Raw genomic sequence first — 26,397 nt, forward strand, 5'->3', positions numbered from 1 at the left:
ATAGAATAATATGAAAGTTTATAACAGTTGGGGAAATTCTGAAAGACTATAGACGGAAGACTAGGACTTTCCAGTGGCTAAGACTCTGGGCTTCCACTGCAGGGGGTGCCCAGGTTCGACCCTTAGTCAGGGAACTAGATCCCACATGCCATAACTAAAGATTCCACATGCTGCAACCAAGACCCGGTGAAGCCACATTAATTTAAAAATTTTTCAATAAGTAAAATAAAAGTTCAAAATAATCTAGATGCCCATCAATTAGAAATGGTTTAAGTAAATGGCAGTAGATCTAAATAGTATAACAGCATGTAGCTGAGTGCATGCTACATGTACAACAGCATGTGATGATCTCATTACAGAGAATGAGATCATTTAGGTTAAGAAGGCTCACTAAACAGAACACCTGATGTCATTCTTGCCCAAAACACCAGTAAAATCTCAGTGAACAGATTTTTGTTTAAGACATAAATACACAGAACTGAAGGACAGGACAGGAGACAACAGCAACAAAATTTTGGAAGCTGGAAAACGGACAAATGAATGGCGAATCAGTAGTAAGAAAGGCAAAGAGAACGGGAGGAAACTAAGAACCAATTCAATTTGGTTCTGAAGAATTACTAAAAGGCTCGAAACTGGCAGCACCAGGTACGTCCGAACCTGGGAGGCACAGGTGCTTAATTAAATAAGGAGCCTGATCCACAGATTTCTTCTTCTCCAAGCTAAGGGTTCTTAAACTCTAGTGCATGTCAGCGTCTCCTCTGACTGCAAAATCCTGGATTGCTGGCTCTACCCACAGAGCTTCTGATTCGGTGGAATTAGAATTTCCATCAAGTTACTAGGTGGTTCTGATGTGCTGGTATTTGAGAAACACTGCTCTTTGTATGCAGTGCCCTCTCCCACCTGGGACTAGAGATTTATTTTCTGGGGAGGAGAAAACATGGTCTTTGGGTTCCTGGTTAACCTGCAGAGTTATGGACATGTGGAGCATTTTAAAAGGGGAGGCTGTGATCATGTACAAAGTAAAAAGTAACTACCGCCACCCCAGCCCTGCGCCAGGGTGCAGAATGCTGGCAGCCAGCAGCTTACTCCAGGCAGAAAATCAGAAGACATCTTTCTTGAAAATCTTAACAGTCATAGAGGAAACATTTAAAGATACTGATATTTGGTAATTTTATATAATTAAACAAAATTAGGTCAAAAAGGGAAAAAACAACCTCTATAAATAAAAAGACCCTTAAAGGAAATAAATGAACCTGTTGGACTAGCAGCATAACCAAAAGTTACCTGTGGTTACAATGAGTGTTGACTGCGACAAGTCTGGCCCTGACTGTAGGGGGATGCGACGGTTTTAATAATATGCCCACAAATTCTCTGATCCTCTTCCCCTCAATAAGTGGAACTTAGGCCCCGTGAAGATGGCCCAGACTTAGTAACTGGCTTCTGGAGGAAAGAATGTGGAAAAGGGATGGAATGTCATTCTTTGTTTAGGTAATTCAAAGACTGCAACTTTGGGAGTTCAGTGATTCAGTGATTCCCTGGGAGTTCAGTGATTCAGTGATTCCCTGGGAGTCCACTGGTTAAGACTCCATGCTTCCACTGCAGAGGGCATGGGTTCAATCCCTGGTTGAGAAATAAGATACCATTTTTTTAAATAAATTAAAAAATTTTTTTTAAAAAGACCGCAACTCTCATCTGGAGGTGCCCGCTCTCCCACAGACCTTTCACTGTGGGGGAAGGCACATCGTGAGCCACCTCATGGAGAGTCCTACATGGCAAGGAACTTTAGTGACCTGCCCTTAGCCGTGTGAGAGGGACCTTTCAAAGCGGAGCTGCTGGCAATGTAAGTAGTTGCAGCCACTATGTCTCCATGGAGGTTCCTCAAAAAACTAAAGATAGAGCTGCCATATGATCCTGCAATCCCACTCCTAAGAACATATCTGTAATTCAAAAAGACACAGGCACCCCAGTGTTTGTAGCAGCTCTGTTCACAGTAGCCAAGACATGGAAGCAACCTAAATGCCCACTGACAGATGAATGGATAAAGAAGATGTGGTACGGATATACAATGGACTATTACTAAGCCATAAGGAAGCATAAAATTATGCCATTTTGTAGGATGGACCTACAGATTATCATTCTACACGAAATGGAAAGAGAAAGAGAAATGCCATATAATATCACTTATATGTGAGATCTAAAAATTGGTACAGATGAACTAATTTACAAAACAGAAACAGACTCACTGACATAGAAAACAAACTTACGGGGACTTCCCTGGTGGTCTAGCAGTTAGGAATCTGCTGGCCAATGCAGAGGACATGGGTTGGATACCTGGTCCAGGAAGACCCCACATGCCTTGGAGCAACTAAGCTCAGGCGCCACAACCACTGAGCCCACTCTCTAGAGCCAAGAGTCACAACTGCTGAAGCCTGTGCTCCACGACGAGCGAAGCCACCACAGTGAGAAGCCTGCGCACCACAGCGGAGGGCAGTCCCCGCTCGCCACAGCCGGAGAAAGCCTCACGCAGCGAAGAAGGCCCAGGGCAGCCCAAAGTAAATAACACAAGTTAAAAGAAAACAAATTTATGGTTACCAAAGGGGAAAAAAGGCGGGGGAGGGATAAATTAGGAGTTTGGGATTACATATACACACTACTAAGTTATGACCAACCTAGACAGCATATTCAAAAGCAGAGACATTACTTTGCCAACTAAGGTCCGTCTAGTCAAGGCTATGGTTTTTCCTGTGGTCATGTATGGATGTGAGAGTTGGACTGTGAAGAAGGCTGAGCACCGAAGAATTGATACTTTTGAACTGTGGTGTTGGAGAAGACTCTTGAGAGTCCCTTGGACTGCAAGGAGATACAACCAGTCCATTCTGAAGGAGATCAGCTCTGGGATTTCTTTGAAGGGAATGATGCTGAAGCTGCAACTCCAGTACTTTGGTCACCTCATGCGAAGAGCTGACTCATTGGAAAAGACTCTGATGCTGGGAGGGATTGGGGGCAGGAGGAGAAGGGGATGACAGAGGATGAGATAGCTGGATGGCATCACTGACTTGATGGACGTGAGTCAGGAGTCCAGGAGTTGGTGATGGACAGGGAGGCCTGGCGTGCTGTGATTCATGGGGTTGCAAAGAGTCGGACATGACTGAGTGACTGAACTGAACTGAACTGATATATATATAATAGATAAATAGCACCGGGAACTATGTTCAGTATCCTGTAATAAACCATAATGGAAAAGAATATGTGTATGTATGTATAACTGTACACTTTGTTGTACACGGGAAACTAACATAATATTGTAAATCAACTATACTTCAATTTAAAAAAAAAGAAAGAGAGAAATGGATCCTTTAGCCCCACGCAAGTCTTTAGAGTCTGCTGCTTGGCCAACAGCTTTCACTGCAGCCTCGGGAGAATTCATGAGCTAGAACATACAGCTAAGCCACCCTATATTCTTCACTGTCAGAAACTGTGAGATCATATATATATTTGACCATGCCACGAAGCTTGTGGGATTCACCAACTAGGGACTGAACCTGGGCCATGACACTGGAAGCCCAGAATCCTAACCAGCAGGTAACCAGGGAACTCCTAACATCTGTTGTTTTAAGCCACTAAGTTTGTGGGTAATTTGTTGCATAGCGATAAACTGGGGAGAAAACAAATCTCTTTTGAAGATTCACATCCACAACTAGCCCACTACTAAAATACACGCCATCCAGAGCATGTAAGTCAGGAGGGATGTAATTGAAGTTAACGTGAGATAAAGTTCTGGTTATAGGAAGGAAGTAAAGATATAGATTAATTTTAAATTATTATAAATTCAAACTGAATGTTAAAGTTTTTTGAAAGCCAGATATAAAGGAGTGCATATTGTATGAACCCATCTATATAAAGTCAAAAAACAAGCACAGCTAACTTGTGGTGATCAAGGTCAGGGGAAAGTCAGTAATTAGAAGGAACATGAGGGAAGCTTCTGAGGGGCTGTGTGTTGGTTCCAGGAGTCTGTGTTTTATAAATTCACTGAGCTCTACATTAAAGAGCTGTGCTTTTCTGGGGAGGGTGGGGTGCGCATACTTCACACTTCATCAGGTAACCCCTAAAGAAACGAAAATACAGACGATAACATCCAAATTAGGGTGTGGAGGGGGTGGTGATATAAGAAAACAAAAATAAACAGTTCAAAAGAAAGTAAGAAAGGAAGACGAAACAGAAACGGTAGGCAAGTACATAATTACAAGATGGCTGAAATGAATCGAAGTGTATCAAGAATTATAATGAATGATGATGAGCAGGTGCACCAGTTAAAAGACAAAATGTCCAAACGAGATTTTTTAAAAAATCCAGCTATATCCTGTTTACAAAGGATGTATGTTTTTATTTTATTGTTATTGAAGTAAAGTTGATTTACAGTGTTGTGTTAACTTCTGCTGCACAACCAAGTCAGTTATACACTCATACATTATTTTTCATTATGGTTTGTTACAAAGATATTAAATCTCGTTCCCTGTGCTCTACAGTAAGAAAGGAAGACCTTGCTGTTTATCCACGCTATGTACAACAGTTTCTCTCTGCTAACCCCACGCTCCCAATCCGTCCCTCTCTCCCTTGGCAGCCGCAAGTCTGTTCTCTATGTCTGTGAGTTTGTTTCTGTTTTGGGACAGAGGTTTTGGGGATGATTTTTAAGAAAGGATATAGAAGGATATTTTTCACAGGTACAAAGATACACCAGGTAAAAGATACACCAGATAAAAGAAGGCAGGTAAGTATATTAGTATCAGACATAACAGATTCTAAGGCAAAAATCATTATCAGAGATAGTTTCCATATGATACAAAAAGATTTAATTCTCAATTTGCATTCTAATAATATGGCCTCAAAAACTGACAGAACTACAAGGAGAAATATATAAACACAACTCTCTCAATAACTAATAGAATAAATTAACAAAAATTAGGAAGGACATAAAAGATATCAATAGCACCATTAATAAGCTTAATCAAATGAACATGTATACAGATTATAGCCAACAGTTATAAAACATGCGGTCTTTTCAAGAATATATGGAGTATTTGTTCATATTGGTATAAGCCAGGCTGTATGAGGAGGTTCAATAAATTTCAAGGGATTGGTATTATACTCAAAACATTCTCTAACCAGAATGCAGCTATGTGAGAAACCATCAGACTAGAAAAATACTTGTGTTTAATATTTTAAAACCTCACTTCTGAACATTTGAAGGGCCAAAGAGAAGTCAAAATAAGCATGTTTAAAAGCAAATAATAATAAATATATTATATATCAAGACTTACGAGATGGAGCCATAGCAGTACTTGAAGGAAAGGTACAGACTTGAGTATTTATATTACAAAAGAACAAAGTCTGGTTTAAAAAGCTAAGCTTCAAATAAAGGAAGGAAACAATAAAGATAGGAACAGAGAGCTTTGAAATGGAGAACAAATGTACAAGACAGAACTTGGGAGTCATCACTCTAAATTCTAGAGATTAAACCCACAATAAAAATTACACGAGCAACATTCTAACCACACATCTGAAAATGCAGATGAAATGAACAAACCCTGAGTAGTTAGGTATTGACTCTACTTTTTAATAGGCTTAAAGTATTTCATAATATTAACGTTAACACTTAGGCATAAATTGAGACTATGTTGAAAACAAAAAAAAAGTTTATACCATTTATAGGCAGAAAACCTTTGTTTTTTAACTTCAAAACGCAGGTGACTGAGCAGAAAAACTGTGGGTTTTTTTTTAAAAGCCACACAGAGACAGGAAACCCCACCTGGGTGCGTTAGATGCTTCAAAAGGTCACAACGCTAGCAGGACTAAGTGTTCAGGTGTCAGGCCAGGAGGAAACAGCAATCACTTGCTCCAAAGCAGAAAAATGAAGCTCTGCTGACAGCTCACACTTGCCCTGTGTTCACGATGCCCATAGATTTTCTCTCCCGCACACTTCAGCTATTTATGTGGACACACATTTATACCTTTAGTATAAATAATAGTAATGGCTAACACTTACTGGACAGCGTATGTGCAAGGGCTAGTCCCGAGGCTTTACCTATGTTCTCTCTAATCTTTACAACACAACCGCGTGCTGTGGCCTGACTTGCTGACAGGCTCCCTCTTAACTGGGTGGGGCCAGGACTTGAGGTCAAGTCTAGCTGATGCCTCCGTTCATCCATCCTTTTACACACAAAGGCTGCAGGAAGATGTCTACAGAGCATCCTGAGTCCCAGGCAGGCTTGGTCCAAGACCAGCCCCTGGAGCATGTACAAAGCACTCACCTTCTGAATAATATCCCGCAGAGCAAAATACTTCTCAGTGAGGTCCCCGGCCTCGCTCAGGGGGGCATCATAGTCGTAGCTGGTGGGCTGTGGTTGGTAGGGTATGTTGGCTCCTGGAAGACAAAACCATGCCGCTAGTTACTACAGAAGGCCTTCTCCTGTGAGAAGTTCTCATGGATTTGTGGAGGTGGTGAATAAAGAAGCACATTACAGCCAACTGTTAAGTGACACAGAGGTGGCCCTCCAGATGCAAGGTTTCTTCCTGCAGGTGGCCCTCACTAAGCACCTTGGTGTCTACAAAGGACTTTCCCCATTTACTCTCTCAGCAACCCCAGCAGATATCCCTGCACTGGATCCGCAGGGCATCTGAAGCTCCCAACAAAGCCCCCAGACATCTCACAGCCAGCAGTGGCCAGGCCTATGGCACGACTCACACGTCCGAATGTTAACCTTGCAGCTGTGATCTTGTTTATGACCTCCTCTGTGGCTAAAAAACAGGTCCATGGTAGACACACAGGTTTCTGGGCCCAGGATCAGCAGCAAAGCACTAAGGGGTTATCAGACCAAGTAAACTCAGAGAATTTTATCATGATTTTTCCTACCCCCAAAAAAGACCATGGAGGGACTTCCTGATGGTCCAGTGGTTAAGACTCTGCTTCCACTGCAGGGGGCGAGGGTTCAATCCCTGGTCAGGGAACTAAGATCCCACATGCCAAGTAGTGTGGCCAAAAAAAAAAAAAAAAGACCACATAGGAAATACAGGAATGGTGTATTTGCTTTGGAAAAAAACTGTGGCAGTTCCTCTAACTCTAAAAATAGAGTTAGTTACCATGTGAACCAGCAATTCCAATCCTAGGTGTGCAGTCAGAAGAACTGAAACAGAGACTCAAACAAATACTTACACGTCAATGTGCATAGCAACATTATTCATAATGGCCAAAAGAGGTGAGACAACCCACATGTCCATCACTGATGAATGGAGAAACTGAATGTAGTATATCTGCATAATAGAGTATTATTTCTCTATAAGAAAGAATGAAGTGCTGACACCCACTATAATATGGATGAACCTTGAGAAGATTATGCTGAATGAAAGAAATTAGACACAAAAGACCATATATTGTGTGGTTCTACTTGTACTAAGTGTCCAGAACAGACAAAGAGTGGTGGCCAAGAGCTGGGAGAAGGGCAGTGGGGCACTTCTTGGGTATGAGGTTTCTTTGGGGGGTAATGAAAATGTTTTGGAATTAGATGGTGGTAATGGCTGCACAAGTTTGTGCTAAACTAAACACCACTAGATCATATATTTTAAAAATCATCAGCTTTAGGGTATGTGAATTATGCCTCAACAAAATGTTTTTTAAAATAGAAAGAGAAAAAAGACCAGAATATATGAACAAGTAAGTTATAGCCAGAGACTACGACTTGCCCAGTTAGCTTGATTTTAAACAATAGTTTCTAAATGCACAACCTACAGCCCTTAACGTTTTTTTAAAGAAAAATGATTTTGTAGGAATTCTCTGGCAGTCCAGTGGTTAAGACTCCATGCTTCCAATGCACGGGATATGTGTTTGATCCCTGGTCAAGGAACTAAGATCTCACATGCCATAAAGTGTGACCAAATAAAAGAAAAATGATTTTTTGACCTACTGTATAGCCAGAGACTCGATATCTTATAGTAACATATTAGGGAAAAGAGTCTGAAAAAGAAATATATATATCTGTATCTATATCTATCTATCTATATATCTGAATCACTTTGCTGTATACCTGAAATACACTGTAAAGCAACTATACTTCAATAAAATTAAGAAAATAAAGAAAACCTAGAAAAATTAAAATTTACATAGGGAAAAAAATTCCACTTCTATGATTCTTACACATTTGTAAATTAAATTGAAATGTTGAAGTAAATTGTCGAAAGTAACTTTTGAACATCTAAAACAAGTATAGAAGGGTAATTCAGAAGCAGCCTAATGCTACTCATTCATATAACACTGATTATTTCATGACACCTGCATACTCAATTTTAAAAAATTATTCTCAATAGAAAAGTAAATTCAACATTTCTCTCTTCCTAATAAATAAAAGATGAAAGTGAGTTTTTAATATTATATAGGCAATCTTACATATTAGAAAATTTAGGAGAAGACAAACCAAGACAGAAGAATCACCAATGGCCATGGTATGGACAAAATCAAGCACCAGAAACATTCTACCATTAGATTCTACAAACAAATGTTAAATCGCTCTTACCGTTCCAATAGGCAAAATTGGTGCCACCTATAAACATGTACCTACAAGGAAACAAGAGAACAGATGAGCCCACAGCTCATCATGAGCCCACAGTTTCACCATGAGCCCACAGCTTCATCATGAGCCCACAGCTACAGAGGACTCCCTTCCCTCCAAAAATTAACACTCACATGTTTACATTTGCCCCGAGAGCAAGCATATCATGAAGGGTGAAAGCCACTGCTTTGGAGCTGACTGTGGAATGACGCTGGCCCCAGTGATCTAACCATCCGGTGTAGAATTCAGAATTGACCTAAAAAGAAAGGGATATGGAGCTTAGGACAGACTTAAACCTTCACACGCTGGGCTTCCCAGTAACTACTGCCCTAGGTTATCCACTGAAGAACAGGAAGAGGGGGCAGCTGACATTCACTGCTTTGCTGGGAACTGGGGGACCAATGAGGACATTTCATAATAGCATTGCCTAAGCTCAGGTCTCAGGTGTGGACAAAGCAGGTGTTCCTGAAAAGCTGTACCTGCATCAAAATCTTATTAACCAATCCCCAGTTTGAATACAGGAGGAAAGTTTGTTGGGCAAAAGAGTCAGATGACAAAATATGTTTATGAAATCATTAGCACCAAATTCACCCTTTGTGTGAATCCAGATTTTCAGATCTCAGGTTGACTTATTTTAATTGAAGAATAGTTGATTTACAATGTTGTGCCAATCTCTGCTGTACAGCAAAGTGACATACAGACATTCTTTAGATCTCAGACTGACTTAATGTGTTGTAGAAATATTGTCCAAATATTCTAGCGCTTGGTGTTTCTGTTGGGCATGACCCTGCCACGCCCTTGTCTACAGAAGAAAAGAGAAATCTGGGTGTGTTCTGGGGACTTCTTGTCTCAGGCTGCAGGAAACAGCTCCACTCAGTGTCTGTGAACATGGGTTCTGCATGACTCAGGAAGCAGAGGCCAGGTTCAGAAAAGGCTGCTTTGTACAAAGGTGGGTGCACAGGCAGGGCAGCCTGACCTGCTGCGGGGAAGACACCCCTTACGTGGGGCCAAGTAACAACAACAACTGCGGGGGGAAGGGAAGCGGAGAGAGGGACACATTCATTGATGGGCTGAGCACCCCTGCCAGGACCTCATTGCCGTCTCTGCCTCCCAGCCGTCTACGGAGATGCCACAGAGCCCTGCAACTCCCAGAGCGGTCAGCAACCCTACATCCCCACATCTCCTGGCTGCTTGTCAGAAACTCAGTGCCCCTTCCCCAGACCCAGTAAATCAGTGTCTGCATTTTCACAAGACTCCTATGTGATTTCTAAGTAGATTGAAGGCAGAGCAGCTCTGTCACAAAGAGCTCTCAAGAAACACAGACCTGAGCTCAGATCCTGGCCCTGCCACTCACCAGCTATACAGGCATGGGCAAGTGACATAGTCTGAGTCTCACTGAAAAGAACGAGCTCTCATAACACCACTTATGAGAGCTGCCATGAGGATCAAAGGTGACGAGCTATGCCAGGGTGCAGAGCCTGGGACTTCCCTGGTGGCCCAATGGTTAAGAATCCGCCTTGCAATCCAGGGGATGTGGGTTTGATCCCTGGTAGGAGAACTAGGATCCATTCTGGAGGGGGCAGAATGGGGACCATGGTGAACATCCCGCCTCATTAAGCTCTGCTTTTTTTTTTTTTGCATTAAAAAAAAATCAATTGTATTTCTTTTTCTTTCTTTCTTTAATGATTTGGCTGCACTGGGTCTTCACTGAGGCGAGCAGGCTTCTCTAGTTGCAGCACATGGGCTTAGTCCCCCGTCCAGTGCAGAGCCTTAGTCTTGAGCAGTAGTACTGCTTCAGCTGTTGCCCATGCGTCCAGAAGGTGGTCTCTACAGCCCCATCAGTTCTGACCCCAGACCCAGAAACCAAGAATCCACTCCCACCCTTCACAGCACCTCATCACTCTCCCCCAAGAGCAGAAAAGAAGTCTGTACAACCAAGTGGTCTCCCCATGCCTCACCCCTGACTCTTACCAGGGGTCCTGTGGGTTCAAATTTCCTCTGGAGCATGAAAGCAGCGGTGAGGTTGGTACCTGAACGAGAAAGAGGAGAGAGGTCAGCCGTGGGAGTGACAAGTTCAAGAAAAAAGATTCCTTTGGAGACTTCCCAAAGGAAGTGGGTCCAGTAGTTAAGAATCGGCCTTGCAGGGACTTCCACCTGCCGATGCAGGGGACATGGGTTTGACCCCTTGTTGGGGAACTAAGATCCCACATGCAGAAGAGCAGCTGAGCCCATGCACACCACAGAGAATCTGTGCTCCACAACGAAAGATCCTGAGTGCTGCAGCTAAGACCTGGTGCAGCCAAGTATATAATAAATTCATTTCTTAAAAAAGAGGACTTTCCCTGGTGGCACACTGGATAAGCATCCACCTGCTAATACAGGGAACATGGGTTCGATCCCAGGTCTGGGCAGATCCCACATGAGGCAGAGCTACTAAGTCCCTGTGCCACACCTACTGAGCCCATGTGCTGCCACTCCTGAAGCCCATGCACCTAGAGCCCACAACAGGAGAAGCCACTCAATGAGAAGCCCGGGTACCACAACGAACAGGGGCCCCCGCTTGCTGCAACCAGAGAAAGCCCATGTGCAGCAACGAAGACCCAGCACAGTTGAAAATAAATTAATAAAATGAAAAAAAAAAAAAAAACAGATTCCTTTGCAGGACTTGAGCCTCAGGTTCCCTGCCCTCCCTCATACCCCCATGGGCCTGCACACCTCCAAGCCAGCCTCAGGTGAGGACTGCTTCAGGTGGGGACTCAGACCATACATTTGATAGACTGTGGAGACCACAGAATGATGTTTCCTTTGTGAACAGTGTCTGGGCCTCTCCTGACTGCATTCCTCTGGGAGATCATGACACAGGCCTTGTGCTTCCTCTGTGGCCCCAGAGCCTAGACACATGGCTGGTGTGCAGCTCTCTTCACTCAGGTATCTGGTTGACTGAGCTGCTCCCTACACAACGACCCTGCTTTGAACATACTTCCTGGTAGCCTCCACAGCACCATATGCATCACAGTGCCCAAATTAGAACCAGACATGGAACAACAGGCTGGTTCCAAATTGGGAAAGGAGTACGTCAAGGCTGTATATTGTCACCCTGCTTATTTAACTTATATGCAGAGTACATCATGAGAAACGCTGGACTGGAAGAAACACAAGCTGGAATCAAGATTGCCAGGAGAAATATCAATAACCTCAGATATGCAGATGACACCACCCTTATGGCAGAAAGTGAAGAACTAAAGAGCCTCTTGATGAAAGTGAAAGAGGAGAGTGAAAAAGCTGGTTTAAAACTCAACATTCAAAAAACTAAGATCACAGCATCTGGTCCTATCACTTCATGGCAAATAGATGGGGAAACAGTGGAAACAGTGGCTGACTTTATTTTTTGGGCTCCAAAATCACTGCACATAGTGACTGCCACCATGAAATGAAAAGATGCTTGATCCTTGGAAGAAAAGTTGACCAACCTAGACAGCATATTAAAAAGCAGAGACGTTACTTTGCTGCCAAAGGTCTGTCTAGTCAAAGTTATGGTTTTTCCAGTAGTCATGGATGGATGTGAGAGTTGGACCATAAAGAAAACTGAGCACCAAAGAATTGATGGTTTCGAACTATGGTGTTGGAGAAGACTCTTGAGCGTCCCTTGGACTGCAAGGAGATCCAACCAGTCCATCCTAAAGGAGATCAGTCCTGAATATTCATTGGAAGGACTGATGCTGAAGCTGAAGCTCCAGTCCTTTGGCCACTGGCCACTCCAGTCCTTTGGAACTGACTCATTGGAAAAGACCCTAATGTTGGGAAAGATTGAAGGCAGGAAGAGAAGGGACGACAGAGGATGAGATGGTTGGATGGCATCACCGACTCAATGGACAGACACTTGAGCAAGGTCCGGGAGATGGTGAGGAACAGGGAGGCCTGGTGTGCTGCAGTCCATGGGGTCGTAAAGAGTGGGACATGACTGAGCAACTGAACAACAACAAATTAACAAATCAAAGGGACACACTGTGCTCTAATTACATCTATCCTGAGTCACAGAGTACACTCTGTATTTTAATTTGTACATCTCAAGCCACTCCAGACCACTTGTGCTCAATTTTTGTCTTTTGAAGTGTTCCATTAGGATGTCTATGTCTCATCTTGCATCCCACATCTTCTGTTCTCCCCACCTCCTCTAAAAAGAGAAAGGGTTTCTCCACAGAGAAGTAATGAGCACGAACAGCGTCTCTCCAGCCAGAGTCGAGGACACCCTGGCCCACCCTGCACTGTCCAGGTCCTGCAGCAGGTGTCCCAGGGTGCAAGCACACCAGCCCAGTCTCCAAATAACCCCTTGCCGTCGGACAAGTCTTGGGCTTCTCTGTGAGGCTAGCTCTCAGGAGAGAAAGCGATGATCAAGAAAGAGTGGAATTTCATTTCCTTTATGGCTGTAAATTTCTCAATATTAACTAAGCATTAGGTGGTTTCTAGATCTTTTTTTAAAAATTTTTATTGGAGTATAGTTGATTTACAGTGTTTTGACAGTTTCAGGTATACAGCAAAGCGAATCAGTTACACATATACATATATCTACTCTCTTATTTTTTTTTTTAGGTTCTTTTCTTGCATATCCCTCCTCCCGCCTTATCCCCTGATAACCCTGTTTGATTTCTGCATTTGTGACTCTATTCCTCTTTTGTAAGTTCATTTATACCCCCCTTTTTTTTTAGATTCCACATATAAGTGATATCATGTGCCATCTGTCTCTCTGAACCTGACTTACTTCACTCAGTATGACAATCTCTGGGTTCATCCACGTTGCTGCATATGGCATTATTTCACTCTTTTATGGCTAATATCCCACTGCACGTGTGCACTACGTCTACTTTATCCATTCCTCTGCTGATGGGCATTTAGGTTGCTCCTGTGTCCTGGCTATTGTAGACAGTGCTGAGCTTCATGCTGGGGGCGCATGCATCTTTTTGAATTCTAGTTTTCTTTTGCTCTAACCTCAGGAGTGGGATTGCTGGATCGTATGGTAGTTTTAGTTTTTAAGGAACCTCTATACTGTTCTCCATAATGGCTGTTACCAACTTACATTCCCACCAACAGTGTAAGAGGATTCCCTTTGCTCCACACCTTCTCAGCATCTACTGCTTGTAAATTTTAGATGATGGCCACTCTGATTGGTGTGAGGTGATACTTCATGGTAGTTTTGACTTACATTTCTGTAATTGTTAATATTAGTGATGTTGAACCTCTTTTCATGTGCTTTTGACCATTTGCATGTCCTCTTTGGAAAGATGTCTATTTAGAACTCTTCTCCATTTCTTAATTGGATTACTTGGTTTTGTTTTTTTTTTTTTTGGCTTCAGATCTTGAAACCTGCTCTCAAGAGCCTCTCCTGGGATCTGACCCCAGGCACTGCTCCTCTCCCACTCCAGGAAATGAAGCTGCCACCATCCCCCCTGCCCCAGGCACACTGGCCTTGAGTGTCTGTCCTTGAACCCACAGTGGTAGCAACCATGCTGTCACCCCACATACAAATAACATAACTAACTTGTGATAATCCTCAATTTGTTCCTCCCAACAGAAAAGTGCTGTGCTTTTTCATCGCTGTGTTAGGAAATGTGCCAAAACAGGAGGAAACCAGCATGCCACTTCCTGTGCAGCCCTTTGTAGATGACTTACTTCATCACCAATTGATCTGAGCAATGTACCATGTTTCTAGAAACACTCAGTTCACTCGGAGCCAGTTATCTCTTTGTTCGTAGCAGAGAAGAATTTTTAAAAAAATGCAACTTCAGTCTGAACATCCTTCTCTACAGAAGGCAATGCTGGATGTGTGTCTTCTCCCTCAGACAGGACAACAGTGGGGTCTTTATGCTACTTGAAGAGCTGGTCTTCTGGGCGAGTGGGGTAACGTTTTATTTTGAAATCATTCCAAATTTATAGGAAAACTGTGAGAATAATACAAAGAACTTATTTTCCCTTCACCCAGGTTCCCCAATTGTTAACATTTTACCACATTCATTGGTTTTTTCCTCTCTATATAAATATGCACATTTTTTTTTTCTGAGCCATTTGAGAATAAGTTGTAGACAGGATGGTCCTTTACCCCTAAATACTTCAGCATGTATCCCCTAAAGAGCAAGAGCATTCTTTAAATACAACACAATGATACAAAAAAAAAATAGGAAATTCCATGGATAGAATATCATTATCTAAAGGCTTTATTCAAAGATTTCAATTGTCTCAATAATGTCCTTCATAATAACAACAACCAAAACAAACAGAAAAAAAAGTCCAGGACCCTTTTCAGGATCACATTGCACTTAGCCGTGATGCCTTTTATAAAAGCCGCTCTGAACCCACGTGAAGACCTCTTAATGTCTTTGCACCTGAGCACCCCAGCCATGCCTTCATGGGCAGAACCTCAGTGGCTCACGCAGCATGAATGCGTCAGGAAAGACGATTCTTTGCAGCATCTACCAAACCACCTCTGGCCCATCACAGTTCCCAGTGTTATGAGTTATACAGAAAGAAGACGGAAGTGCCAGGCATGTTCTCTGCACTCCAGAGCTGACCTCAGAGTTCACAGTGGCCTCAACCCGGCCCAAGCATCCAGCCACGACTTGGGGGGATGGGGGTGGTGAGGGGGCAGGTGCAGACAAGAACAGCACATCCCAGACACAGCCTGAAAGGTGGTGCTCCTCCAGGTAGGGGAACCCCTGGCAGCAAACCCTAAGAAAACAGGACTCCAGGCTGCAGCCAGCTTCGCCAGGGCTGGAAACAGAGCCTGTGTCCTAAGGGCCAACCCAGCTGACATCAAACCATCTCCGCCATCAAGGGTGCTTTATCAAGTATTCTATTTCACCGTTACAAATAAAGGAAAATTTGGGAAATCCTATTCAATATGCCCATGCCACTTAAACAATAGCTGCTTAGAGCAATTGACTGAGTAGAAGGCCCAGATCCGCCCGCCGAGCTGGGTTTCTGCAGACACCAACCTGGGCTGAAGTCCACGGTGGCGTAGAGCCCCTGGAGCGCCCCACACTGCAGCAACCTCTCATTCACCCCGTCCGTGGTGAATAGAAGCACATCCTCACCCAGGTGGTCGTGGAAACGCTTCTGCAGGAAACGCAAGTAGTCGTAATCACAGGAGAGGTAGCTGCCATATTCATTTTCAACCTGCAAGTTTAAAAAAGAGGAGGGGAAAAAAATCAGAAGACTCCAACGTTCTAAGGCAAACTGTGGTTTGGAGAAACTCCTCGAGCCTCTCTGAGATGACGAGGCTTAGGGGTCCCCTCCCCCTAAATATCTCCTACACTTGATCCTCAAAACTCATTTTCTAAAGAGCAACTCAGCATAAAAACCTAAGCCTGTGAGTCACAAGTAAGACCCAATGCAGCCAAATGAATAAATAAATAAATATTAGAAAAAAATCTTAGAGGTATAGAGTTTAATGAAGGAAACATGACACTAAAAAATACATATAATACAACTTCCCGAACAGAAAATCCAAACCAGTCAAAACCAAACTATACGTGTGGGTGTGCGGATAGTTGGTTGGTAGAAGTGTAAAAAAAATCAAGAAGCTGATGGTCATGAAAGTCAGGACAGTGAGAAAAAGTAGAGCATTATCAGGAAGCTTCTAGGGTTCTGGTGTGCATTTCCCATCTTGGGTGGTCGTGGCTGTTCTCTCTACAATGCTTCCTTCACTGCACATTAATGTGTGTGTTACAGCTCACAATTTTACAAAAATTTAAGAATTGCCCAAACATAAAAATTTCAATTAAAATTCAATAAAAATTTCAGCACACAACACAAAACAAACTTCTGTGATACAAGGAATACGTTGTCTTTGAACATGAGCATAAGAAACTGAGAGCCCCCAAGAAGGGATAGTTAGGGAGTCTGGAATTAGCACGTATACACGGCTATATTTAAAACGGATAACCAAGAAAAATCTGCTGTACAGCATAGGGAACTCTGCTCAATGTTATGTGGCAGCCTGGCTGGCAGGGGAGAATGGGGGAGAATGGATCCATGTATATCTGAGTCCCTTTGCTGTGTACTTGAAACTATCACAACATTGCTAGTAATTGTTAAACTCCAAAATAAAAAGTTAAAAGAAAAAGAAACCGTGAGCCCCCAGAAAACAGGTGTCCAGCCTGAGGGAAGCCGGGAGAGGAGGTTAACGGAGCTTCCCCGGAGGGGTTACCCGAGGCGGCTCTAGACAGAAAGGCACTGGTCAAGGAGGCGAGACAGGTGGAGAGCGCTGCTCAGAGAGCAGGCTGTTTGCAGAATTGCTGGCAGCTCCAGGAAGCCTGTGGACACAGTCGGGGTGTGGGGAGGGGTGGGGAGTGATGCAGAAGAACCCAATACCACCGTCACTGTCTAAAAGCTTAACGCGTGACGGCTTTCTCAGCAAGAATCCCTCTGACTATACCGTCATGGTGTGGGTTCAAACAGCAAAACGGGGACCTCCCGGGGGGTCCAGTGAGTAAGACTCCATGCTTCCAATGCAGGGGACACAGGTTCAAGCCCTAGTCGGAGAAATAGGATTCTATATGCCTCCAGGTACGGCAAATAAAATAACATAAAAATGTTCTGGGACTTCCCTGGTGGTCCAGTGGTTACGAATCTACCTGCCAAAGCAGGAGACATGGGTTCAATCCCTATTCTGGAAATATTCCACACGGCATGAGGCGGCTAAGCCTATGGGCCACCACTCCTGAAGCCTGAGTGCCCTCGAGCCTGCGCTCCGCAAGAAGAGAAGCCACCGCGATGAGAAGCCTGTGCGCCACGGCCAGAGAGAGCCTGTGCATGGCAACAGAGACCCAGCACAGCCAAAAGAATACACTGTCTTTTAAATGCTCTTAAGGAGAAGAAAAACAGGCAGTAGCAGCCAGTACCAAGGGCTTCACAGGGCATGAAGCCATCCTGAAAAAGGAGGTGTTTCCACTCAGAGCAGGACACGCTCCTTGGGAGACTGATCCTGATACCCTGATGACCTGATCCTGATCAGCAGCCTCTTTGAAAATAAATGAAATAAATCTTAAGAAAAGCTCCGTAAATACTGGCAAGGTACATTCCTCCTCATTTTCTTTTTCCTCCTTTTAATTAAGAGCTATTTATAGGGACCTCCCTGGTGGTCCCGTGCTCAAGACTCTGTGCTCCCAATGCAGGGGGCACAGGTTCAATTCCTGGTTGGGGAACTAAGATCCCACAGGCTGCACAACACAGCCAAAAAGAAAAAAACAGGTACTTATATGGCTGTGTCTTCCTTCATCATCTGGCTGCCAAGAAGTTCAGAGCTAACTTAAAGGTCAGCTGTAGCAACAAAGTGGGCTCACAGCCTCTGCACCCCGAGTTCTTTTCTGGCCATGCCCAAGCTGACATCGTTGATCTTCACTTACTTTTTCAAGCCTCGTTTATCCATTAACATCATTATATTACAGTAAAATATAGGAGGGTATTTTAAACAGGATTGTAATTCATGCATACACATAATTTGGTTTGCTTTTTAGAGAAAGAGAGAAAAGCTCCACATTGGCAAGGCAGCTCAGCGCTGCGGTCACAGGCACAGACATCAAAGGCCCAAGAGCCCTTGTGCAAATCTCAGCTCTGCCTCTTCTCATCCATGTGGCTCCACCTGTAAACCATCTGTCTGTCTGTCAGAGGCTGGTGTGCCTTCCCCACTGGGCTGCAAGAGGAGTCCCTGAGCCGATACATGATACCTGGCACCTTGTGAGGGCTCAAAATGCTGGCAACAAAGCGTATATTCAAGTTCTCTATCATTGCCAAGGCGGGGGGAAAGGAGAGGTGGGGCAGGTGAGAGGAGAAACATACAGAAAAGGGCTTGAAAGACACACAGAAGAAGTCGAAGTGAGATTCCGAGGAACACTGATTTTCCTGGAGCAGGAGTCTGCTAACTTCTTCAATTAAGGGCCAGACAGTAAACACCAGGGGCTTCTGGGCCGTAAGTCTCTGTCTCAGCTACTCGAGGACGTTACTGTGGTGCCCGAGCACCCTAGACAGTGCATAAACAGCCGTGTGCCAATGGCACTGATCTACCACAACAGGCAGGGGGCCCCTACCGCAGCGTGCAGATACTTGCTCTAGGATAATCATCTCACCCTGTAAGCTCCGAAGTCCCCTACATACGAACCTTCAAGTTGTGGACTATCAAAGATGTGAATGTGCCCAGAGAAAGGATGAAGAGAAGCAAGAGAAAGATGAAGAAACTGAAGAACTGAAAAGATTCACAATGCAGGGAAATGGCAAGGGCATTTGCTTTATTTGAGGAGCCACTGTTTAGTTTTCAAGGCATGGGACCCAAATGTAGAACAGTTCACAAAGGCTGCAGGAGCTGTTCAGAATGCAATCCAGTGCTAGCATTGTCATCTATGATGAGAACAAAAGGGCTACGACCTAGATATCACTGGATCATTTTCCAAGAGGGAAGACAGAATTGTTTGTCTATGACAAACCTAGACAGTATTGAAAAGCAGAGATATTACTTTGCTGACAATGGTTTGTATAGTCAAAGTTATGATTTTTTCCAGTAGTCATGTACGGATGTGAGAGTTGGACCATAAAGAAGGCCAAGTACCAAAGAACTGATGCTTTCAAACTGTGGTCCTGAAGAAGAGTCTTGAGAGTCCCTTGGACAGCATGAAGATCAAACTAGTCAATCCTAAAGGAAATCAACCCAGAATATTCACTGGAAGCACTGAGGCTGAAACCGAAGCGCCAACACTTTGGCCACCTGATGCAAAGAGCCGACTCACTGGAAAAGATCCTGATGCTGGAAAAGATTGAAGGCGGGAGGAGAAGGAGGCGACAGAGGAGGGGATCACTGGGTGGCATCACCAACACCATGGACATGACTTTGAGCAAATCCCGAGAGATGGTGAAAGACAGGGAACCTGGAGTGCTGCAGTCCATGGGGTCACAGAGAGTCGGACACGACTGAGCAACTGAACGACAACAGACAGAATTGATCCAGCAGGGAGCCAGAACCCGTACCATCAACATCAGGCATGGATGAAATCAAAGCCTGTACTCTGTCCCCTATTGCTGACGATTCTTCAGCTCCGCCATCTCCCACCTCGTCTCCCTTCTCCAGTCAGTTGCTCCTCTTGCCTGTTCGCTTGATGCCAACCCCCGTGTGCCAGTTGTTAGGCACTGTACTGTAAGGTTGAACATGTTTCCTTTATTGTGTTTGTTTTTTAATGTATTATTTGTGTGGAAAGTATTATAAACTTATTATAGTACAGTACCATACAGCCAGTTGTGTTAGTTGGGTACTTGGGCTAACTTCGTTGGACTTAGGAACAAATTAGATTTAGGAACGTGTTCTTGGAATGAAACTCGTTCATACGTAGGGGATTTACTATAAAGCAACAAAGACATTTTCAGTTGTTGACCTTCCAAAACAACAGGTATAAACAGAGGGGATCCCTCATGACGAGTGCCCCACAAATTAGGTTGTAGGGTAGAAGGCCCCCATTCCTGATTACCAAGGGGCAAAAAGATTAGCTGGGATTTGAGCATGGAGAGAGATGTGGGGAGAAGAAAGAGGAGGAAACTCAGTTCCTGGCAGGACCCGGAGTTAAGTTCATGTCACCTGAGGTTGGAGGGATGGATACAGGAGGAAACACACCCACCGTCCAGCCCTCTAAATCAGTCAACTTTGCTCTTCTGTGCAGAGTTTGTATTTGATGACATTTTGAAAGTCAAAGTGAAAGTGTTAGTCACTTAGTCGTGTCCAACTCTGTGCTACTCCATGGACTGTAGCCCGCCAGGCTCTTCTGTCCATGGAATTCTCCAGGCAAGAATACTGGAGTAGACTGCCACTCCCTTCTCCAGGGATGACATTTTAGTGGCTTTCAATAACCAAAAGATACGGAAAACTTGTGAGCGAAAATTGAAAGTGATTTAGGGGGGACTTCCCTGGGGGTCCAGTGGCTAAGACCCCTTAGTCCCAATGCAAGGGCCCTGGGTGTGATCCCTGGTCAGGGAACTAGATCCCACATGTCCCAACTAAGAGTTAGCATGCTGCGACTGAAGATCCTGCATGCTGCAACTAAGACCCAGTACAACCAAGTAAATATATAAATTTTTTTTTTAAAGGTGACTTAGAAGCAAAGGGCTTTCCAGGTGGCTTAATGGTAAAGAATCTGCCTGTCAATGCTGCAGATGCAAGAGATGTGGGTTTGATCTCTGGGTTGGGAAGATCCCCTGGAGGAGGGAAATGGCTACCCACTCCAGTGTTCTTGCCTGGAGAATCCCATGGACAGAGGTGGGCTGTCCATGGGGTAACCTGGTGGGCTACAGTCCATGGGGTCACAAAGAGTCAGACGTGACTAAGCAACTAAACAACTAAACAACAACAACAACAACAACAACGAACTAAAAAACAATGGAAACTGAGGAAAACCTGAGATCAAGAGGAAGGAGGAAGACCCAGCTAGGCAGACACATCCAGCTTCAGCCTTGAAATCGTCATATAGGAAAATGGGCTCCTGTAAGCTTAACTGTGTCCACTGTTTCCCCATCTATTTCCCATGAAGTGATGGGACCAGATGCCATGATCTTCGTTTTCTGAATGTTGAGCTCTAAGCCAACTTTTTCACTCTCCTCTTTCACTTTAATCAAGAGGCTTTTTAGTTCCTCTTCACTTTCTGCCATAAGGGTGGTGTCATCTGCATATCTGAGGTTATTGATATTTCTCCTGGCAATCTTGATTCCAGCTTGTGCTTCTTCCAGCCCAGCGTTTCTCATGATGTACTCTGCACAGAAGTTAAATAAGCAGGGTGACAATATACAGCCTTGACGTACTCCTTTTCCTATTTGGAACCAGTCTGTTGTTCCATGTCCAGTTCTAACTGTTGCTTCCTGACCTGCATACAGGTTTCTCAAGAGGCAGGTTAGGTGGTCTGGTATTCCCATCTGCAGATGGTGATTGCAGCCATGAAATTAAAAGAAGCTTACTCCTTGGAAGGAAAGTTATGACCAACCTAGATAGCATATTCAAAGGAGAGACATTACTTTGCCAAAAAAGGTCCATCCAGTCAAGGCTATGGTTTTTCCAGTGGTCATGTATGGATGTGAGAGTTGGACTGTGAAGAAATCTGAGTGCCGAAGAATTGATGCTTTTCAACTGTGGTGTTGGAGAAGACTCTTGAGAGTCCCTTGGACTGCAAGGAGATCCAACCAGTCCATCCTAAAGGAGATCAGTCCTGGGTATTCATTGGAAGGACTGATGCTGAAGCTGAAACTCCAATACTTTGGCCACCTGATGCGAAGAGTTGACTCATTGGAAAAGACTCTGATGCTGGGAGGGATTGGGGACAGGAGGAGAAGGGGGCGACAGAGGATGAGATGGCTGGATGGCATCACCAACTCGATGGACATGAGTTTGGGTAAACTCCAGAAGTTGGTGATGGACAGGGAAGCCTGGTGTGTTGCAGTCCATGGGGTCGCAAAGAGTTGGACATGACTGAGCGACTGAACTGATCTGAACTGAAGCTTAACTGGTACAGACTCAGGACAGGTTGGGGGCAGTGAATGCTACCAGTAGTACATCCCTCTGGGAATAGCAGCCTGGCCTTTCTCTACCACGCAGTGTCAGAACAGGCACCCTGGTCAGCCCAGCCCTCTTGTTGCAACCTGCATATTTGTTTGTTTTTTGGGTGGGAGGGGGGCTATCCCACACAGCTTGTGGGATCTTAATTCCCTGACCAGGGGGTGAACCCAGGCCACAGCAGTGACAGTGCAGAGTCCTAACCACTGGACCGCCACGGAGCCCCTTACAGCCTGGGTCTTAAGTGCACAGAAGGGGCCAGGCTCCTTCCCCACAGTGACCATCCCTACGAACAGTGAACAGTGCTGGTTCCAAGTGCTGGCCCACATTCCCCTAGGGAGCACTGCATACATCCCATGCTGGTCCGGGACACAGCCAGTTTTACATAACATACTCTCTGCAGTAAGAGAACCCTTGCAAATGACCAACAGACATGGTTTTGTTTGACCTAAGTCATTTTACAAATATCAAAAATCACTGCAGGTCAAGTGAACTGATCTTTCTCTTGGAACACCCTTGCCACATGACAGACTCCTCCTTCTACCAGTCACTGCAAAGGGAAAAACACATGGAAGAAGGAAGGTGAGGGCAGGAAGTGGGAGGAGAAAACACAGTGGCCCCAGCTCACCGCATCCTCTTTCTACACCCACGGGAACCGACGACCGAGGCAATACAGACACCAAAGCGGGTCGGTCCGGGCTGCGTCCCTGCAGCCAGAAGGCGCTGTGGGAGCAGAGAGGGGCCAGGCTGCAATCCTTACTGCCACCTGCCAGCTGCGTGACCTTGGCCAAGCCACTTAACCTCTTTGGTGATGGTGGCTGGGATAACTGAATGGCACCTGTAGGGCGGCCAGCACAGAGTCTCACACAGAGAGCATTCAAAAATGGTAAAGCCCCCTCAAAATGCAATTTAAATCAAAGTACCGTCTGTGGCATTGCCTCTTAGAGATAGACATAGGAAGATAAACAGCAAGGACCTTACTGTAGAGCCCAGGGAACTATATTCAACATCTTGTAATAACCTATATTGGAAAAGAATCTATATCTGTATATAAAACCGAATGATGTTGCCGGACACCTGAAACTTACATAACATAGCAAATCAACTACACTTCAGTTCTAAAAATTAAAAAGAAAAAAAGAAAGAAAGAAAGAGTCACATGTGGCTCCCATCTGCTTCACTCCCGTATACTGTGTGGATAAATGGAAATCTCCCCCTACCAGCCCGGGCTCCATGATTACCTGCACTGTTATAATCGGGCCTCCATTCTTATAGAGGAGGGGTCTCATCTTGGGCAGAAGGACCCCCAGCCACTTGTCCACAGCCGCAAGGTAATCTGGAAAACAGCCAGGTTTAACACCATCACACACCTTTTTACTACAAAGAGGCACCATGCACCCTGTTATCCTGGGGCTGGCAGCAGAGATCGAACAGACTGATTCAACCACTACTTTCTGAAACGGGGGTGTCACGTGCACCGCAAGTCTGATAAAAGCTGTCCTGCCTGGAGTTGTCCGCTCAGCGGAGCCTTCAGAGGATCAGCCTGATATCGGCCCCTGCCGCTAGGGCCACAAGCCTGCAGCACAGGAGGCATCTGCCCGTGTTTGTTGAATGACTGAATGATGGGTCCTTCTCTGTCACAGCTGAGTTTTTAAAAAATTAAGTTCTAATCAACTATACATTTACACTGTCAAACGGGGATAAGTATGCAGTTCACAAAGCTGCTGTAAGTATTAAATGAGCTAGTACATGGGAAAATACTAATAATATACTAAGAGTGTAAAACGTGTGGGTAATACGCTAAGAAGAAAAGCCACACAGAGCATAATGTACTAGCCTTTTATACAGCAGATTTAATCATTGTTAGCTGCTCTTATGACCAGCTTCATCCCCAAGAGAAATGAAGTCTTCAGAAGACAGAAAAGCAGCTAGGAACTCTACTGAGTCCCCTGCAGTGACCTACATAGAAAAAGAATCTCAAAAATATGCATATGTGATTCACTGCGCTGTACAGCAGAAAATACCACCACACTGTAAGTCAACCATACGCCAGCAAAAATAAATACAGCGAATCGGGGCCTGCAGACCGGTCAGGGTTTATAGCTAGATAAGGGGAAAAACCTATCACTCACAGATCACTCTGTAAAAGTAGATGAAGAGAGATCCAGTGACGCCACCAGAGAAGCTACGTCTGCCCGTCTGGTTAGCTGGGAGTCATCCCCATCAAGTCAGACTGAGAATGGAGGCAGAGAAAGCACTCAAGTCAATCAGTCAACCGCAAACAGGGCCCAGTGCTAACTCAAAGAGTTACCAAGGCATCGACAAGATCTAGTTGAGTTGTCCGAACAATCCTTCTTTCCTACACATTCAGCGTCTGGTGGAGAATGATGGACACCCACACTTTTACTAAACTTTCAGAAGCATTCACCCAGGAGTACCCCAGCCTTTGAAATATTGTATCTGACCCTTTGGATATAAAGTATCTGAACTTTCTTAAATTCTCTTCCAACATCTCTAACAACTCACCTGGATCCGAAGAACGGAGAACAATAGATTTTTTCTCCAATAGCCAAGCAGGTAATCCTCCCTAGGATGGGGAAACAAGCAAACAAATTAAAAAAAGAAACCACTTTAAGGTCTTAGGGGAGATAGAAATTATTAATACTACTAGCAGTGAGAGTAAAGAAAAAATGTGTCATGGAGAACGGGTATTTGAGGTAGGCTTTCTGGTTTGTAACTTTCAGGGCAATTAGAGATTGTAAACATAATAAAAAATAAGATCACTCTGCATGAATGCAGTGTTTTGAGAATCAAAGATTTTTCTATAGATTACTCCACTGAACCTCATATCTACCTTGTGGGGCAGACAGAGGCCACTTTATGAACTGCTCTTAACAGATGAGGAAACTGACTTCTGTCTGTGACCACCAGGAGGAGGACCCATGCCTTCTCACCCCTCCCTGTTCCTCTCTGCCTGGCCACCACCTAAAGTAAAAGACACCTGGGCTTTCTTAGCTACAGGCCCGTGCTATCTGGAATGAGACTTATCCACACCACTTTCATTCCCTTTTCCCCAGAGCCCCGTCTGTCCACGCACCAGGCAGACGAGGCCAGGTTAGCCACACTCACCATGTCCCACTCTGCACAGATGTAGGGTCCAGGCCTCAGGATGACCAGCAGTCCCAGCTCATGTGCCAGCTGAATGAAATGTTCCACATCATGGTCCCCGGAGAAATTGTACCGTCCAGGCTGCAGCTCATGGAAGTTCCAGGCCACGTACCTGCCAAGACGCACACAGCCCCTTCCTGAAAATAGCTCACAATTCCAGGGGTCCCATACATATTTCCGAACCACTCTGCAGAACTATAAACCCACAGGGCATACACAGACATCTTCCTAAGGCAGCCTCTTGAGAAAAAACTCTTGTTTTGAGTTTTCACGGTAGCTACCCAGATAATCAAACTTGTGGGGACACTTTTAAGTGTATGCACCACAAAGGATGCCCATTCCTATTTAATGCTTGATTTAATTAAAAAAAAAAATATATATATATATATATCGAGTTCCCTTGTGGCCTAGTGGTTAGGATTCCGGGCTTCCACTGACAGGGCTGGGGTTCAATATCTGGTTGGGGAACTGAGATCCTGCAAGCCGCACGGCGTGGCCAAAAAACAAAAAATACATAATTGCATGGACACAAACTTCTACTGTGTAAAAATTATATATGCCTGTGTAAGGCTTAGGAAAAATGAAAGTATCTGTGTTAAGGTCATAAGCGATATATTTACTTTTTGAAAAATGTTTTTCAATAAAAATGGGAGAGCCTCCAAGCCCTGTGTCCTCCTAACCAAAAATTTTATCAGGAATACCCTGAAGGAGGTAAAGTAACCAAAACTCTGACCGGTTTCCCTGGCTGCCTGCAGCAAGGGACACAAATTTAAATACAAAGCTACCCATTGCCATCACAAAGGTCTCTCTGGTGACCCCTGACTTATGGTTTCAGGGTTTCCTGGTTCCCTGGAGCCATTTTGGTCTCCTAGAACTTAGTTTAGTTTTAAAACTTTAATTTTAGGGCTAAAACTACAGACAGGCCCCAGTGGTCCTACAACCAGAAAAATGAAGGGGATTCTCCCTAACCATCTGTCCCAGGAATCTGCTGCTGGATTTTCTCATACTTTATCTTTGAAAAGTTATCAGCAATCCACATCAGCAATGCAGAAACCAGAG

General features: G+C 44.4%; 1 protein-coding gene across 1 annotated transcript in view; it reads right to left on the reverse strand.

Annotated features, from left to right (window-relative positions):
* The window catches only part of GLB1 (galactosidase beta 1), a 103,647-nt gene that overhangs the window by 49,329 nt on the left and 27,921 nt on the right, over positions 1–26,397 (reverse strand). Inside the window, exons 3-10 of the mRNA XM_005898140.2 lie at positions 25,300–25,450; positions 24,697–24,757; positions 23,412–23,506; positions 15,587–15,767; positions 10,572–10,630; positions 8,735–8,856; positions 8,565–8,605; positions 6,309–6,421 (exon numbers count right to left, since the gene is read on the reverse strand). Of these exons, the coding sequence (XP_005898202.1) occupies positions 6,309–6,421; positions 8,565–8,605; positions 8,735–8,856; positions 10,572–10,630; positions 15,587–15,767; positions 23,412–23,506; positions 24,697–24,757; positions 25,300–25,450 (823 nt within the window). The remainder of the gene's footprint in view (positions 1–6,308; positions 6,422–8,564; positions 8,606–8,734; positions 8,857–10,571; positions 10,631–15,586; positions 15,768–23,411; positions 23,507–24,696; positions 24,758–25,299; positions 25,451–26,397) is intronic.

The sequence above is a fragment of the Bos mutus genome, chromosome 22, assembly GCF_027580195.1.
Source record: "Bos mutus isolate GX-2022 chromosome 22, NWIPB_WYAK_1.1, whole genome shotgun sequence".
Taxonomy (NCBI): domain Eukaryota; kingdom Metazoa; phylum Chordata; class Mammalia; order Artiodactyla; family Bovidae; genus Bos; species Bos mutus.